The sequence below is a fragment of the Blennius ocellaris genome, assembly GCF_963422515.1.
Source record: "Blennius ocellaris genome assembly, chromosome: 23".
NCBI lineage: Eukaryota > Metazoa > Chordata > Actinopteri > Blenniiformes > Blenniidae > Blennius > Blennius ocellaris.
Genome location: NC_137672.1, coordinates 1967268 through 1986040, shown reverse-complemented (window position 1 = coordinate 1986040; position 18773 = coordinate 1967268). Strand labels below are relative to the sequence as shown.

Here is an 18773-nt window from a genome sequence, read left to right as displayed (position 1 = left end):
CGTCCATCAAGAAGCTGGGAGATGAGACGGCTGCAGGCATCCATCAAGAAGCTGGGAGACGAGATGGCTGCAGGCGTCCATCAAGAAGCTGGGAGACGGCTGCAGGTGTCCATCTGGAAGCTAGGAGACGAGACGGCTGCAGACGTCCATCAGGAAGCTGGGAGACGAGACGGCTGCAGGCGTCCATCAGGAAGCTGGGAGACGAGACGGCTGCAGACGTCCATCAGGAAGCTGGGAGACGAGACGGCTGCAGGTGTCCATCAGGAAGCTGGGAGACGAGACGGCTGCAGACGTCCATCAGGAAGCTGGGAGACGAGACGGCTGCAGGTGTCCATCAGGAAGCTGGGAGACGAGACGGCTGCAGGCGTCCATCAGGAAGCTGGGAGACGAGACGGCTGCAGACGTCCATCAGGAAGCTGGGAGACGAGACGGCTGCAGGCGTCCATCAGGAAGCTGGGAGACGAGACGGCTGCAGGCGTCCATCAGGAAGCTGGGAGACGAGACGGCTGCAGGTGTCCATCAGGAAGCTGGGAGACGAGACGGCTGCAGGCGTCCATCAGGAAGCTGGGAGACGAGACGGCTGCAGGCGTCCATCAGGAAGCTGGGAGACGGCTGCAGGTGTCCATCTGGAAGCTGGGAGACGAGACGGCTGCAGGCGTCCATCAGGAAGCTGGGAGACGAGACGGCTGCAGGCGTCCATCAGGAAGCTGGGAGACGGCTGCAGGTGTCCATCTGGAAGCTGGGAGACGAGACGGCTGCAGACGTCCATCAGGAAGCTGGGAGACGAGACGGCTGCAGGCGTCCATCTGGAAGCTGGGAGACGAGACGGCTGCAGACGTCCATCAGGAAGCTGGGAGACGAGACGGCTGCAGGTGTCCATCTGGAAGCTGGGAGACGAGACGGCTGCAGGCGTCCAGCCGGCACAGCGGAGCTCCACAGCTCAACAATCAGATGTGACTATGTTTACTTCTTTTCTTCTACACGGTTGTATTTCACACCGTCGGTCTATAATGTTCAAAATGTTCTAGGAATCAAGTAGGAAAACTAATTTGGGATCCTCCAGCAAAAGCTTGGTAACGACTGGTGTAGTGAGCAGCGGCGTGCAAAACCCTCGTTTCATATTTGACTGTGTAAAATAAGACCAATAAGAAAAAAAGAGAAAAAAGTGCAGAATAAAGTATAAAAAGTTTATTACTGAAAAGGCATTGAAACATTCCCTTTGAAATGGTAAACAAGTCATCAAGTCAGAGTTACATTCTCAGCTCGGCCTCTTCCACCGTGCAGCTTTGTGCTCAAAATCCACTTTATCATTTCAGCATTTTCCAAACTTAAAAGACAAAGAAGAGAAACATGGGAATGCAATCCAGAAGTCGATGGTCCATCCAGCTACTACGCATGCAGGGAAGCCTTTGAATCCTCGACACTCACAGGATGACTAACTACGGATATGAAGAATGCATCATCACTTATATAAGACATGAGTCAATAAATAATAAATAAAGTTTGGCATCCCATCACGTTTGTGTATTTACAATAGCAAAGCTGAAATGAACTGCAGGAGGTTTTTACACAGCCAGGATCAGAGGAATATCGTGTGTGTGTGTGTGTGTGTGTGTGTAGCTCATCCTCTTCCTGTTAGCATTGATAAAGTCTCGCAGCATTCCCACCTCAGAGTGACAATAAAGCCAGTTGTTGTGTTGAGAAAAGAAAGAAAAAAAGCTGAGTCGTCCTGGAAGAGCCACTAGTGTTCCGGCTGCAGTGTGAAGCCCTGTGGACTGGTGAGTGAAACCGTGAGGAGAGGTGATGGTCTCTGCATCCTGCTGGTCACCTTGGTGGGAAATGAGGTAAAGCTTTGGGCCTGAATTCTCCCGGACAGTGAGGTGGAGCTTCTCTTCTCTCAGTTCCTCTGTGCGTCTACAAAACACATCAGGAGGCAGAAGGGTGAGAAAAGAAGAGAGACACTGTCTTTAGATTCCAAAACACATCAGACTTTCCATTGAGCACCAGGATTAATAAAACCTCAATGTCTTCAATGTTTCAAGAGCGACGACTTCCGTACGACCAGACAACATGAGCAGTGAGCTGGAAATGTTGCTGTGGGGACAAATGGTCACATGACTGGAGGCAGCTTTGATCCCCACTCTGTCCACATGTCCAAATGTCCTGGACTGCTTCAGGTGGATGGACTGAGCACCTGGCATGTCCCCCTCCAGTGGGAGGTGGACACATGTGTCTCTATTGGATTTTAACAGAACTCTAAACGTGTTGTTTTATACTGATAATAGTACAGAAATTAATCTGTAGTATTCTTTATCTGTCTCTCAGTTTTAGTCACTCCCTGCTTCAGCAGACCTGAATCCTATGATGATGTCATCACCCTGCTTCACCTGAATCTGATGATGATGTCATCACCCTGCTTCACCTGAATCTGATGATGATGTCATCACCCTGCTTCACCTGAATCTGATGATGATGTCATCACCCTGCTTCACCTGAATCTGATGATGATGTCATCACCCTGCTTCACCTGAATCTGATGATGATGTCATCACCCTGCTTCACCTGAATCTGATGTCATCACCCTGCTTCACCTGAATCTGATGTCATCACCCTGCTTCACCTGAATCTGATGATGATGTCATCACCCTGCTTCACCTGAATCTGATGATGATGTCATCACCCTGCTTCACCTGAATCTGATGATGATGCCATCACCCTGCTTCACCTGAATCTGATGATGATGTCATCACCCTGCTTCACCTGAATCTGATGATGATGTCATCACCCTGCTTCACCTGAATCTGATGATGATGTCATCACCCTGCTTCACCTGAATCTGATGTCATCACCCTGCTTCACCTGAATCTGATGTCATCACCCTGCTTCACCTGAATCTGATGATGATGTCATCACCCTGCTTCACCTGAATCTGATGATGATGTCATCACCCTGCTTCACCTGAATCTGATGATGATGTCATCACCCTGCTTCACCTGAATCTGATGATGATGTCATCACCCTGCTTCACCTGAATCTGATGATGTCATCACCCTGCTTCACCTGAATCCAATGATGATGTCATCACCCTGCTTCACCTGAATCTGATGATGATGTCATCACCCTGCTTCACCTGAATCTGATGATGATGTCATCACCCTGCTTCGCCTGAATCCAATGATGTCATCACCCTGCTTCACCTGAATCTGATGATGATGTCATCACCCTGCTTCACCTGAATCCAATGATGATGTCATCACCCTGCTTCACCTGAATCCAATGATGATGTCATCACCCTGCTTCACCTGAATCCAATGATGATGTCATCACCCTGCTTCACCTGAATCCAATGATGATGTCATCACCCTGCTTCACCTGAATCCAATGATGTCATCACCAAGGTTGTGAAAAAGCCCAATAACGAGCCCTTCGTTGCAATCAGGTGTGTTGAACTGGGAGGAGCTCCACCCTGGAGGACGGGGGCCCTGGAGGACCAGGGTTGGAGACCTCTGCTCTACACAATCCTCTGAATGCCCCAGTAGCCCCCCCCCCCCCTCCTGCTCACCGGTCAGCGCCCCTCCATGCTGCTGCAGCTGGTTGGTGAAGAAGCGCTCCCTCTGGGACACCTGCTCATCCCAAGCCTCCAGGATGCACTGCTTGTCCCCGGGGTCCAGGCTGAGGGTGTGGGGGTGGGCCTCGTCGATGTGGGCCCTCACCGCCTCCAGGCTGTGGGAGTACTGGAGCTCCCCACACACCATGCACACCAGCAGCTGGTTGAGAGGCTCGTAGTCCATGAGGTAACGGCTCCTCCAGACGCCATGAGCCTCGTCCCCACCGTGACTCTCGAAGTCGGAAAACGGGAACTCTGCATCATCTGAGGAGCAGACTGTCATCACGTTAACTCTCCATGACGCTCAACAACACTTTACCCTCAACTATTTCGTTAAATAAACCGACGGAATAAGTAAGAATTCTTCCAATAAGTGAGATGCCTATCCACTACCGTTACGCACAATACATCTTAAACCCAATAGTCATCTCACACAATAATACATTACATAATAATACTACAAAATGTGGATTGTAACGATGGAGCTTCACCGCCCAGTGTTTCAGTTTCACTGGTGCCCCAGTTAACTGGTGACTTCTGCCAGCAGCTGGTGTTAAAATAAGACAAAAAAAACACTACGTCACGTTAAACTTTAAAGGAAATGTGGTTCAACGGCGTTCTCCAGGACAGCTGCAGGTTCTGGTCGGGTTTTTAACATCTGCTGTGAAAAGAGGACGCTCGGGGAAGACGGTTAACAGGGAAACTGGTTAATGAAATGGAAACACCGGTGTCATGGTGGCTGGAGACCCCCCCAGGCTTGTGGCAGGTCTCTATGGAGCTGCTGGATCCTCTGGTCGCCTCCTGACCAAGAAACGTCTGCAGCTCCTGGCTGCTCCACTGGGCTGTTTATGTATTTATTTGAGTTGGAACAATGCACATTCATCAACATGTCAGCAAAGAGCAACAACGTAAATATGGCGGACTTAGCGCAATAGCTAATTTTCATCCGTTGTCCTGAGGCAGGTTGGTACAGTAGACATTCAACAGGCACGATACAGAAGAGCACATAAATCACAAGACATTACACATTACAAGTCGGCCATAGACAAGTTCCATATAGGTTAAGATTCAGACTTTGAGGCCCAAGGAAAAACGTGAATAATCCAACTGCGAGTGCATGTCTGGTTAGTTTTCAACCTTTGTTTCAGTGCGAATTTAAAGGCTGAATCGGTGTCACAGTTTCTGACATGGGCTGGTCGCCTGTTCCATGACTGTGTGCCTCTGAGAGACCCCAACGTTTGGCCAAATCTCGTCCTGCGCCTTTGGGATCAATGCTCTGGTGTTTACTCGACAGCAATTTTATTTACTTATAAAATCATCAAGGGAGGAGGAGCAAGTTTATTTAAAACTTTAAAAATGAGGCACGCATCCATGAATATCTGATAACTTTCAAAATACGAAATGTTATACTTACTTAATATGTTACAACAATTATACTGTAAAGGCTTTTTGTCCAGAATGTTTAGTGTTCTCTTGCAGAGAGACATTAATGTCTTCAGGATACTTTCTGAGGTATGAGACCAAGTGGTAGAACAGCAGTTTATGTGGCTGAATATCATGGCATGCATATAGACCTTTGCCGATTCTGTAGTGAGAAAATGTCTAATATGTTTGAAATTAGACAAACTGAACTTAATTATATGCTCACATTTCTTAACATGCTGCTTGAGATTCCAGTTAAAATCAAAGACAACACCAAGATATATACATTTGTCTACCACATCTAGTCTCTCACCATTGACAAACACAGAGGGTTGTTCACCATCTGCTGGCTACAGAGAGAAAAACAGACTGTTTTCTTAGTATTGAGATGCAGACAGGAGTGTTGGAGCCAGTGGGACACGAGCACCATGGCAACAGAAAGAACTGCAGCGGCTTCAAAATTTTGCTTTTGAATGAACATACAAAACGGTGTCATCAGCATATAACTGTACATTTACAGCTTTACACACTTCAGGTACATTATTGACATATTGACTGAATAAAATTGGTCCCAGTACTGAGCCTTGTGGGACACCAGCTGTGCATGCAAGAGAGGTAGATTGTGAATTATACATTTGTACTGCTTGTTTTCTGTCCGACAGATAGGATCTTTTCCAGCAGAGGACACAGTTAGAGATATTAAAACTGGTTAATTTAGCGATTAAAACCTTATGATTAATTGTGTCAAATGCTTGCTTCAGGTCAAAGAACACAACACCCACAAAACCACCCTGGTCTAGTAGCTGTTTTACGTTATCTAGAAAATAACTAGTGGCTGTCTCTGTGGAGAGATGCTTCCTAAACCCAAACTGCACTGGATGGAGCGAGGTCTGACTATTATTTACATATTCAGTTAGTTGTGCAGCAACCCATGTCTCTGCTAATTTTGAAATAATGGGTATATACTAATTGGACGATAGTTCTCTGGTTTTGTTTTGTCACCACTGGGATAACTCTGGTAATCTTCCATGATGATGGCACCATTCCCTGTCTAGTAGACTGACTTATCATATGTGGAATTGGCCTTGCAAGTGCCTCTTTGTGAAGCTTCACAAAGTGATTGGTCAGGCCAAATGGTTTACTGACATCTATAGAATTACATGGGACATCAGGACGTTTAAGATACCATGTCAATTCTTCAATTGAGATAATGAAAAATGTGTTAAACATATTGGCAATTTTGCTCAAATCATCAGTCAATGTACCATTTACTTGGAACTGCAGATTCTTGAGATGATCTGATCGGATTGATGTGCGACTACCTCCTTTTGTGAGCATTCTTGTTGTGATCAGGTGTAAAAAATGGTGGGTGAATGAGCCGCTCTCTGACTCGTGTGTCGTCACGTGCCGGCCAATCAGCGGCTGCTGTCTGACGGCGTCACATTGTCTACTGGCCTCAGCTCGCTGGGAACCTCGGCCAAGGAGGTACCGCGAAAGTACCTGGTACCAGGTTGTGGAAAAGCGTCATTGGTGTCCCACAAGGCTCTGTCCTTGTCCCCTTGTCTTTGTAGTTTGTACCCTGGGGACTGAGGACCAACCAGCTAAACTGTCAGTTAAAACTCCTTATACATTTCATTGTGTTTTGTCTGTTTATTTACATGACAACATTCTGAGTCACTGAAATATGAACTTATGAAATCTTCATCTACGGTGGAACATTCCTTCTAAACTATTTTCTGCATGTGTATGTACATTTGCAATAAAAACAATGGATGATTGCATTGCACATTGCAACACTTTCAATATTTGTGAGGTGAAAACCTGTCGCGTGTTCTGCTCCGAGAGAAGCTGACCAGCAGGGGGCGTATCGTCATGAGTGTCGGTATAAAAGCCCACCAGGCTGAAAGCATCACTGCTGCTGCAGCCAAAGCCAGTGATTTATTCCGGTAAGAAGGGAATCTGCTTCACAGTACAGACATTCTAGAGTCGCCTCCATAAAAGAAAATTCTGAGTCGTAACATCGGCCCCACGTTGATTTGTGGCCACGCGATATTCAGAATATTGAGCGTGAAGAACATAGACCTATGTTTAGTTTTATTAAAGTCTACGGTGCAGAGCCTGATGCTCTGCTGAAGGATCAGTCAGGGTGGTGAGCTCCAGTCACACTATCTGATCACAACAGAAAGATCTTGTGCGATTTGTCTTTTGTCTTCAAGTGTGTCCCTAAATCTGTTTAGAACCCTGTAGCATGTGGCTTTAGTAGGAGTGTGACCTGTGTTCCTCAACAAACTGAGATCAGCTGCAGTCACTCATGACTTTAATGTGGTTCATCAAGCCCTTCTCATCCTTGATCCAACAAATGTATCGCTTCATTCATCACTACCTCACATTAATGTATGAGAAGGACTATTTCTTACATGACCAACCCCCTGGTATCAAGGACATACGAGTTGGGAACTCACCCTCCACCGGTGCAGTGTAATCCGAGTATGAGAAGGCTCCCGGCTCGCCGTCCATCGACATGCTGTGAAAGACAAACTGCATGAACACCCTGCACAGCGCTGGCAAGAACATGAAGGAAGAGGAAAGCGTTTCCCACCTGATCAGATGCTGAGACTCTTCATAGTTCATCCGCGGGTCACAGTCCTGCACAGGTCAGAAAAAGGACGAAAGATCTCAAGTAAAAGCAAGTGGACACAATACATGTTACAAGAGAAGTAATGTAGGCGAGGCCACACGGAGGTGCAATGGTCGGTGCTCTGCCTCACAGCGAGAAGGTTGTGGGTTCAAGTGTGACCCGGGGAATGTCTGTGTGTCGTTTGCATGTTCTCCTCTAACTGCTGGGATGGGCTGCAGCGCCACCCGGGGCTGGAGGAGCGGGATAGAAGATGGATGGATAGAACGGAGTCCAAGAAGAGGAATCAACATTATTTACATCGATTTTTTTACTCAGTGACATTAACCCTTGGATGCACAACCTCCCAGTTCCTACACTCTTGGGGGTCAAAAAATCACCCCAATTCAAGTCAATGCGTTTTTCCAATACTGGCTTGTTATTCTTCAAAATCTTGAAAACAAAGAGTTGTAATATTTTGATATTCTGGGGATTCCTCATAAAACACGTTTGTGACATGAAACTATTTGCATTTTTATTTATTTTTTAATCAATTTGAAGAAATTGCAGTTTTTGTATCACTACTCCAAGTCTTCCACAAGCAGTTCCTCTGGAATCTTCTATGAAACTTAATTCTTAGCAACTCTGACAGTCCCACTTACACATCTGATGTCATCTCACACATCTGATGCAACTTTGACTCTCAATACTGTCCACTTTTTGTTTGACCCCACTTGTGGAAGAGTGGGGTCGTGATACAAAAACTGCAATTTCTTAAAATTAATGAAAAAAATAAATAAAAATGCAAATGGCTTCATGTCACAAACATGTTTTATGAGGAATACCTGGAATATGAATATATGACAACTTTTCATTTTAAACATGTTGAAGAATAACAACCCGTGGGGTCATTTTGACCCCACGGGTGCATCTAAGGGTTAAAAGGGCTGTTCATAGCCCATTTTATTCTCAATAGAACATAAATGTGTCAGAGGACAAGACATTTGAAGTTATTTCCAGTCTGATGGGAGCATCCGTCCATCTTCTATATCCCTTCATCCAACCGGTGGCCTCATGGAGCCGAGCTACGTTAGGAACGTGTGAACGCCGGTCCATCACGGGGGACCGACACACAGACATGCAGCCCACCCTTTCTGGAAGTGGGGTTGTTGGTGCAGCTCTGACCTGTGTGTGGGGGTCCTCAGCAGGCAGGGGGGGCCTGCTGCTGTTGGATGCCATCATTGGGGGACTCTCTTTCTCCCGAATGGCCTTCCTGGCTCTCTGCTCCTTCTTCTTTATCCTCCAGTATTCCCTCTTCCTCCCCAGGAAGTCCTCCTCCGACTCCCCCGGGATGGGCTTCGGGGGCATCATGGTGCTCATGGGCACCAGCTTGGTGGGGGAAGGCAGTATGTGTGCGGGGCTTTGAAACTGAGGACAAGGAATCTTAATGGGGCTGAGGATGGAGTCGGGGCTGTGGCCCGGCGGTTCGATGGGCTGCAGGTTGATGCTGGACAGGGGGTTGTCCGGGGGCGTCAGGGTGGGGAGGCAAGGTGCCGGGTCTGTGCTTTCACACGCCCACTCTGGAGACAGCTGGACAGCCCCGGGAGGAGCTGCACCACTGGACACAGTGGTGATGTCTGTCCCGGTGGGGGACAGGCTGAGGAGTGGGTCCGGTGACTGCGGGGCGTCAAGGGTGGGCTGGGTGACGAGCAGGATGGCAGCTGGAGGAACCGGGGGCCGTTTGGGCATGATCGTCGCAGGAGTCTGGAACACAACAGCAGAGACAGTTCTTCACGTCTCCGCTGGACACCGTCTGTCCACCGGCAACCGATTCTGTCTGGAACCTAAAGTACTGGAAGTGCTGGATCAGTAATGGTCCCCAACCTGTTCTGCTGAAGGCCCTCCCCTCAGACTGCCTCTTTTAAAGGCTTTGGATCCTCTCCCTTATCTTTGATTTGCAAAAAAAACAAAACAATGGGAAGTTTTGCAGGTGTTGTATAGATTATGTACACTCCTGGGCAACTGCAAGGGAAATACTGCCTCTTGGTAGTTTCTCTTTGGTCGTCAGTACACATGACAAATACAAATTAAAGTTAGTGTTCATGGTGGATGAACATTTTAAGGCGCTCATTTTTACAGTACAAGTACAAGTTGACAGTTTCACTGTAATACTGTAGCAGCGTTGTGTGGTCACAGGTGGTATGTACTGTTTATTTTGATATTTAAGTCATGTAACCAGCCAAACTACTAAAACTATGAATTATAGTCACAGCTCTTTTGGTAGAAAACGTTTGCTTGTACATTTTGTACAGCATGAGCCAGCAATGCTGAATTTCGTAATTGAACTAATATTCAGTATTTCTTGTTTGAGCCACAGATTTGTTGAGTTTGAGTTTGTGTGTTGTGTTAGCCAGACCACAAGACATGTAATGATGTGAAATGTGAAGCAAGCAGAGCAAAATGAAGGAACTCCCTCGTGTCCTTTCCTAACATTCTTTACAAATTAATTGTGTTTTGGTTCATCTCTTGAAATAAGGAAAAAAGTGTTGATTTGCTGGGATGAGATGTAAACTATCAAAACTTGTTTCAGGCTACAGAGCTCAATATTAGCAGAAATACCTTAATTTATAAGATTTATTTTCTTTTAATGAGATCAGTTGCAAAATAGTAAAATATGCCAAACAATGTTATTTTTCTTTCGGGAACATGTGGCTGTGCAGCCACCTGGTTTAAGACTTTGAAAAGGCCGATGTAAGGTTATTTAGGTTCTAGAGCTCCATGTGGAGGAAGCAGAGTTTGACTGTATTAGACAATGTTCATGTCTTTGTGCTCGCATTTTCATCATTTACACAATTTTTGTAATTTATTCGCACTTTTCTTTTGCATTTATAATTCTGTTATTTTGAATCACGGAAACATACTTTATGGTAATTCAGTCAATGTGTCGATATCAATGTATTTGTTGAACTGTATTGCAGGGGTGTCAAACTCAAGTCCCGGAGAGCCGCAGCCCTGCATGTTTTCCATGTGTGCCTTCACCAACACCCCTGGCTGTCATGACGGTGCCACCACGGCCTGATGGCCAGACGTTTGATGCAATCAGTCCCGTTGAAGCACGGAGGCATGGAAAACATGCAGGGCTGCGGCCCGACAGGGCCTGAGCTTCACACCCCTGCTGTATAACATTTCATTGAATCAAGTTCTTTTCCAGCCTGAATCTCAAAGATTAAGAAAAATACGGCTGGGGCTCCAGATGTGGCCCTCTAGCCAACAATCTAAAAGGAATAAAATATTTCCATAATAACCTTCAAATATTAATAAATCTAAACGTTTTAGTGCAAAGACAGAAAACAATATTGTGAAAGTCTGCAACCGAGGAGATGTCCCTGAACAAAACCTGACCCAATCCAAACATTTGGGGAAAAATGTGCAGTTTTAATATGTTGTTTTAGGAAAGTCCCAGTGAAATGAAGGTTCCACCTCCAAAACACTCTGGTGTCTCTTCTAGAACATTTTCCTGCTAACTGGCTGAAGGGTCAAATGTTCAAACACGACAATCTGCGAGAAAATAGCCGCTAAACGGCGCTATTTCCTCTGCTGGGCGGAGCTTCTGACAATAACAGAGTGACATCACGAGTTGTGCACACGCCCAAGTTGTGTTTACATTATGGAGGATCAGAGTTTTGACCACGAAGAGGCTGAATTGAACCATATTTCATCATCATGGTCATTTCAAACCCAGTGATTGATGAAGAAGACACAGAAGGTGGTTCTGCCATCGGTGACCCCGTCTGGAACATGTTTGAGGAAGCAGAAGACGCTTCGTCCTCCATTCGTCCTCGTCTCCTCGCCTCAGCAGCCGCCACTTTTCACCTTTGAGGCTTTGAGGCTCCTGACTTTTAGCAGAACGACCGGCTTCCTGGATCCAACATGTCCAAGAGCTAGAAGACTGAATCACTGAAGATGAGTCCAGGAATTACTTGATCGTCTACTAGCCGCCCGAGCTAGCGGATCCCACTAGCCGCGCGAGCTAACAGCTAGCCGCTCCCGCCGCCCGTGCTCCTTTTCTCCTCTCTGGTCTCTTCCAGGCTCAATCTTTCATCAAGGCTCATAAAAGGCCGACTAGAACTTCAAAACACTGTAAAAACTTGGATATTTAAGAGGAAACAAGCCGATATAAACACAACAGATGGAGATCTGCACAACTCTTGACGTCACGCCCACGAAGAAGGATTCCCCCGACTTCCTCGGCTGGAGATTCAAAATTCAAATAACTTTGTTATGCGACAACAGTGGAGGGGCAGAGTCGGAGGAACCTTAGAAGTAGAACCCCAACTATCGTTTTTTGCAAAGTAGTGGTTTACGTTTCACTCGGACTTTAAAGGTCTGATTGTCTTAAAGTAAATACCGTATTGTTTTCAATAGGAGAATCGTTTTCGTATTGTTTTCGCAGGATACAGCACAAGCCCCCGGCCCGTGTTCCACCGCATGGTGGGCGACGCCCCGTGAGAAACTGCACCCGGCAGCGAGTAGAGAACCATCCAATGGATGCAGATGAACGGATGTTTCATGAACGATGAGAGGGAGAAAACATGTTTGTGCTTCAAGGAGAAATAACAGTTTGTCTTTAGTGTTGTGAGGCGTGTCGGTGCTCAAAGACACAACACAAGTCACATTTTGACACCAAGCAGAGCCAAGTATGTCAAAGTTAGACTTAACAGAGCAACTAGCTCATATACATCTATGCAAATGTAATATGAATAAGTCAAAAAACCATTTGTGGTGGTGTATGTCCAGTAGGTATTCATCAATGTCTACCTGTGTATATTAGTATGATATACATTTGTTGTTGTTGGAGGGGGTGGATTTATTTGGCTGTTTTTCTTTTGTTTTGTTCCTGGGGGAATAAAAAACAACAAAAAAAGGTGTGCTTTTTCTTTTTGAAGTTTACTTTGTTGTATTATTAGATTGGAACTACGGAGTTGAGAGTGTGCTTTAAGGATGTAGTATGTGATATAACTCCACACAAAAAGGTATGTGTACTTCATTGTAATGTCTATTTTTGGATTCAATAAAAAAAAAAAATTGAGGGTCATTTACATTTATTTAACATTATATTTGTTTACAGTCTTACAGTTATATTTGGCCCTTTGAGGGCAGCCATGATGCTGCTGTGGCCCTCGGTGGAAACACGACGACGCCATGATGTAATGGGTTAGGGGTTTGGTCACATGATTAATAAAGCTTGTAAAGTCAATGGTTTCTGCACACTTCACTTCGAGACGAAAGCCAGTTCTATAGTTGGTAAACTACGTACATTAGACTTTTTTCATTTGTACAGGTGATCTCCTTTATGAAGGAGACATGCTACAACATAATACTAACTTACATAAAGTAATATGGTCGTTTGGTCTCTGACATTGTATTTAACAAGATTCTCATGTAGACTTTGGCTCAGTGATGTCATGTATCACACAGCTGGAAAAAAATCAGATACACAAAAAAGGCTCAGTTAAAAAAATTCCCGATGTTTGGGACCATTTTCTTGCCTATTTTCAAAAGATGGATGCAGTTGAAATTGTATAACTGTATACTAATAGTTTGTAAGGAAAGCGACTGTAGATCAGTTAATTACACTACATTTTCGTGTGCATTTTGATGTATTTTATTGGCAGTGATTATTGGCAGTATTATTACGTATATATAATACGTATTTGCGTTTCCTTTCAACCTGTCTGGCTTGCTGTTACTTGTTGTTTTATGTCGACTGTGGGGTTCGGGGAGGGAAACATTATAGGTGATTTCCAACATTGTTTAACTGAATCTTGAAAAAACAAACCTTGTTTAAAAGAATTCTCATGTAAATTAAAACAGACTTCTAAAGCTACACCTTTCAAATTTCACAGGATTCAGAAGGACATGTCCTCATCTTAAAATAGGATTTTCCCCTGATAAACACATGATTAGATTGATCAAAAAGTTTAAAAAAAAAATGCTTTTTGCCTCTTTTAAATAAGGAATTTTAGTGGTTCAATGTTACTTTCAGTGTTTTAGCAAAGCACACACACATACATAGGAACCTGACAGCTGTTGGTTTTACCTGGATGTTCCTGTGAGGTATCCGCCTGCTACACTCCCCCGTCCGATCCTTCTGATGGGCCTTTATTCGGGCTCTCTGCTGCCTCTTCATCAGCTTCCAGTACTCCCTCTTCCTCTGCAGGCTGCTCTGGGCTGCCGGTGGCCGTCGATCCTCGGGGGCTTCCGGCGGAAGCTGCTGTGGTTCAGGTTCGTCTGTGGACACAGCCGGGGTTTCCTGGAGCCGTGGCGTTTCTGGAGAGCTCCTGATGTGAAGGGGTGGCGAGGACGGCGTGTCGGGGGTCAGGATGAAGCTGCTGGGGGTTTGGGATGAGTGCTCACAGGTGGGAGGAAGAGGTGGGGATGTCTCACTAACAAGTGACGACTTCTTGAGCGGAGGGCTGATTGGATCAGCGTGTGCCTCCACGCCCCCGTCCTCCGCCTGCCAGCTCTTTATCTGCAGAGTCAGATCCGCAGTGATGGGGGGCATGTCATTGCTTTCAAAGAACAGCTGAGGTAAATGTGGCTTCATGTCTTCCTCTGGATCCTCCTCTGTCGTCTCCATCTTGATGTCAGTCTGATTGTTCTTGTTTTCAGTCACAGTGCTGAGCGACTCCTCCAGGAGCTTCTTCATGGAGGCCACGGCGAGCAGGGTGGTGGCTTGGCTGTCGGCAGTCAGCGCCGGGTCCTGCTCTGGCTGTGGAGGTGACGATGTCGGGGTTTTGATGTCTGGACAGACGGCAAGCTCTCGTTGGGAATTTAGGTCAGTTGCTGGCAAAGACTCGCTCTCCTGTTTGATCTCGTTTGCACGGGGAAACACCGATGTGCTGTTGGTGGAAAGAGGTCGCACACGTCCTGTGCAGTTCATGAGAGGCACAGCGGTCACTGGTATTTGCTTCAGAACCTTCCTTCTTTGTAAGGCAGCCAAGGCCCTTGCCTGGAAGACACCCTGCTTGAGTCGAAAAGCACGAGCCGCTCGCTGCTCACGTTTCTTAATCCTCCAGTACTCCCTCTTTTTAGCCATCTTCTCCTCCTCCGTCAGCCCCGGGTCAAGAGACAGCGCCGACAGTGATGGAGCACTGCACGATACGGCCATTTTCATCACACAGCCACCAAGGGGCGAATCTGCTGCCGGTCCTCGGGATACAGCCTCCTGAGGGGGTTGAGGGTGCGTAAGTGTGAGCTGACCTACAGTCTGCACTGCTAACGGCTGCGAATTAGCAACAGTTGTGTTTTCGACTGGAGTCTGTGGTCTGATCGAAAGTAATGACGGAGATTTGCTGGGAGACTGTACAGCGAGAGGAAAAGAAACTTTCACCTGAGGCGGGCAAAGTGGATTTGGATGTGGCTTTATGCGGATCGGCGCGATACTTCTGTGTTTAGTGTCAGGCTGATTCTGAACCATGTGGCTCATCTCCTCACCTTTGTTGGTCACACTGATGTAGTCCGTCGGACTCTGGGGTATGTTCACGGTCAAAGTCCCGTCCTCCTTGATAAACCCTCCGATAGTCTCCGAGGCATGGGTAAGGGTGCCTCCTGTTGAGCGACTGGGCGCTCTGGCCCTTCGCATCTCCTCCAATATATTCTGATAACGTTTCACTCGTCGCATCAGAGAGTCTTTCTCCTTCAGCCGGGCTTTCACCTCCGCTGACAATTTCGCTCGCTGTTCACGCTTCTTTATCCGCCAATACTCTCGCCTTTTGGCTACTATCTGCTCAGGTGTGTCATTGGGGTCAATTCTGGGCATACACCTGGGACCAAACACTGAAGACATAAAAGGAGATTTACATCTGATGTTTCTAAAATTCATGAAGGTCTTCTGAGCGTCGATGAATCTTTGCCTTGGTGTTTTACACCGGGCCATCCCGCGGGTAACACTATTAACATACACATGACTTGGAAACTTTCTCAGGGATTCTAGTGGCTTCCTGATCAAAGTACCATCGACTGTGATTGACTGCATTACCTGATTCCCGTGGGGTAATTTCACCACATCCCTCTGCAGGTTTCTTACAGCGAGAGCAGCTGATCTACTTTGGAGTTTATCACGCTCTCTTTTGACCAATGTGGCCTGGCTCGGGCATTGCCTCTGGTTCGGCCCTCTTAGAACTGGCTGAGATGGAAGAACTTTTGGAAGAATTTTGCCTGTGAGACCTCCTCCAGGCGCAGTCTCCCTGTGAATTGCCAGCTTTGCACCCTGCTTCCTCTCTCTGGTTTTAGTCGGCTGAGATGCCAGCTTTGCCCTCTGCTCTCGCTTTTTGATGCGCCAGTGCTCCCGGCGCTTGGCTACTTTATCCTCCTCAGACTCCAGGGATGGTTGTGCATTGCCCTTCGCCCTCTGTGCGATGACCAAGGCACTCTTTTTCCTAACTTCAGGTGTTGGGCTCACCGTTGTGCCCTCTGATTTGATAGAAACCGGGCCACATGGAGAAGACACAACAATGATTCCTGCGGTTACATTGGTGGGTAAGCCTTTGGGCTGAATGGGTGATGTGGGTTGTGCCTTGTCTTGGGGTTTGAGCACTAATGCGCCCTGCATAGACACATATGGCTGAGGTGCTGTTTTAGTGGAGCTGCCATTGATCGTTCGGGTCAGTCTGACTGGAGGCACTAAGGAACTGATATTCAGTTGAGATCCACTGGATGTGGGTGAGGTAAAGGCTCTGCACAAAGCACCCCTTGAAGCTGGAGGTCTCAGGGCAGCCGTGTTGCTCCCAGCAGGTTCGGTAGAAATGGGATGCGATGCAGATAATGGCGGCAAAACCTTATTGAGATTTGCCGTCTGAAGCCACTTGCCTTTTTGGCTTTTGTTGGCTTCAAATGAACTGTCCGCCTCTGTGTTTCGGCTTAGTGGTGCACAACTGAATGAATCATTACCCTTCAAAGACGAGCATGAAACAGAAATAGCATCAGACAAACAGGAATTTGCCTCAGCCGGGGCATTGAAGTGCGGAAGCCTTTGCCCTTGGTTGGCCTGTATTGGTTTTCTTCTACGCTCCGAGAGCCGGGCCCTCTGCTCTCGCTTCTTGTTCCTCCAGTACTCTCTCTTCTGAGCCAGCGTGGCGTTGTCATACTCCGAGGCCGGCCGGTAGCGGTGGACTGCTCCACCACCTTTACCTTTTGCAGTCGGCATACTACGACTTGCTTGGACAGCCCATCAGTTCTCATTCAGCAGGAATCTCTTCCTTGATCACACTGGTTCTGGTGATGGTCGTATGCTGTTGCTGTGCAGATGCATTCAGTCATCACATCGATGTCGAGGTGTCCTGAGAACAGAGAACCCAGTTAGAGGAAACCAATACAATAGCTCCTCAAAAGTTTCCATCACTTGTCTTTGCTCTTATTCCTATGAACACTTCAACTGAGTACATTGTTTGGGTTCGGAAAAATTGTTGACTGGAACTTTGAATCGGGATTTGAGTTCGCGCCTTACTAATATAAGGAACTGAGGAAATCTGTTGTTGAGAAAAGCAACGATAATTATGTTGGGATTAGGGCTAGAAGGTAAGCAGTGACTGGTGGAAAACAAATTGTCACAGTGGTCATGTGACAGCAGCTGAAAAAAGATTGATCATTGTCAGTGAATCAAGCCCAGCTGTTAACACACAATCACACTGGTTAGACGAAACAAGATGCAGCTTCTCCTCAAAAGGTTTAGTAGTATATTACACGTCTCAAAGTTCTGTACACACATCCAGACGAGATCCTCTGCCAGTAACACGTGTAGGTTACTTCATATTATCGATAGGGAAACCTCCAACCCTGAACTGAGTATAGCCGTTAGCTGAAGAGGCCTTTGACAGGCTTGAGTGGCCCTATTTACTAAAGGTTGTATCCAAATTCAGATTTGGCTCTTATTTTATTAATTAGGTCAGAACGCTTTATAAAAAAACCACAAGCCAAAATAATTACTAATGGACAAATGTCCACTGCTGTCCCCGAGTAGATCAAGCAGACGAGGGTGTGTGTGTGTGCCTTGTCCCCTTGTTATAGCCGTCCAGCCTCTGGCTGAGGCCGTCAGACAAGATTCAGAGATAAAGGGTGTAAAAGTGGGCCACACCGTCCATAAAATCAACCTTATGGCAGATGATATAATTCTGTACTAAACAAATCCATTTGATTCCCTTGCAAAGTTCAAAACTGTCCTGCATACATTTGGAACCATTTCTGGATACAAGGTCAATTATGACAAAAGTGAAATTCTTTCACTCTCAAACTTCGACTATGAGGAACACAAACAAAGAAGCCCGTTCAAATGGTCTCCAAGTGGGACAAAAGATCTTGGAATTACTCTGGATAACAACCTTAAAAATGCGTACAAACTCAATTACTTATCACTAATTATTTGAATAATAGAGGATTTACAGAAGTGGATAAATGTACCTATTACTCTGATTGACCGAATAAATTGCATTAAAATGAATATTATGCCAAGGCTGCAGTACCTCTTCCAGTCCTTACTCATTCCATTCAGCTTTTTTAAAGGTATACAGGAGGATTTTCAGGAATTTTAGGAAAGAACCTCCCTCTCCACCGTTTGAAAAGAATGCGCATGCGCAACGCTGTACCTGCTCCCGAGACGGAACGCCTACTAAAACGTGTAGAGAGACGTGACGAGCCCAGTTCTCCTCGTGCACGCTCTGTTTACAAGTCACAAGTCGGCATCACTCACATAAGCTCACTTTACAAGAAGATTTGCACCAGAGGGGGTGAAACTGTGTAAAAATGTGGGAGAATAATGCGTGGGGTCGGCCAGCGGCATGATGAGAACCGTGTGGAGTGAGCTGCGTGCAGGGACGAGCACGTACGACGGCCTTACGTCATATATCACCAGAATGATTGACAATTGGGAGGACCAGTTATTTTGATGATCCACCCGGAAGAAGAAAATCTTCTACTATACCTTTAAAAACCGTAATAAATATCAGACAATTTATATGGAATGGTAAGACTCCAAGAGTCTCAATAGAAAAACTTACATGGGATTATAAACTGCGGGGTCTTTGACTGCCTCATTTTGAAAAGTATTATTTGGTTGCCCAAGTGCAACTTATT

The 18773-nt window shown here is 46.2% G+C and overlaps 1 protein-coding gene across 2 annotated transcripts in view; it reads right to left on the bottom strand.

Moving 5' to 3' along the window:
* Positions 1 to 1173: 1173 nt before the first annotated feature.
* LOC308147153 (uncharacterized protein) overlaps positions 1174 to 18773 on the bottom strand; it is a 30435-nt gene continuing 12835 nt past the window's right edge. The window contains exons 2-7 of one of the 2 annotated variants that reach the window (XM_080519245.1): positions 13744 to 16984; positions 8829 to 9407; positions 7629 to 7675; positions 7492 to 7553; positions 3563 to 3883; positions 1174 to 1914 (exon numbers count right to left, since the gene is read on the bottom strand). In XM_080519245.1, coding sequence (XP_080375371.1) covers positions 1898 to 1914; positions 3563 to 3883; positions 7492 to 7553; positions 7629 to 7675; positions 8829 to 9407; positions 13744 to 16851 — 4134 coding nt within the window. In that variant the 5' untranslated portion in view covers positions 16852 to 16984 and the 3' untranslated portion in view covers positions 1174 to 1897. The remainder of the gene's footprint in view (positions 1915 to 3562; positions 3884 to 7491; positions 7554 to 7628; positions 7676 to 8828; positions 9408 to 13743; positions 16985 to 18773) is intronic. The other variant, XM_080519246.1, reaches the window with a different exon arrangement.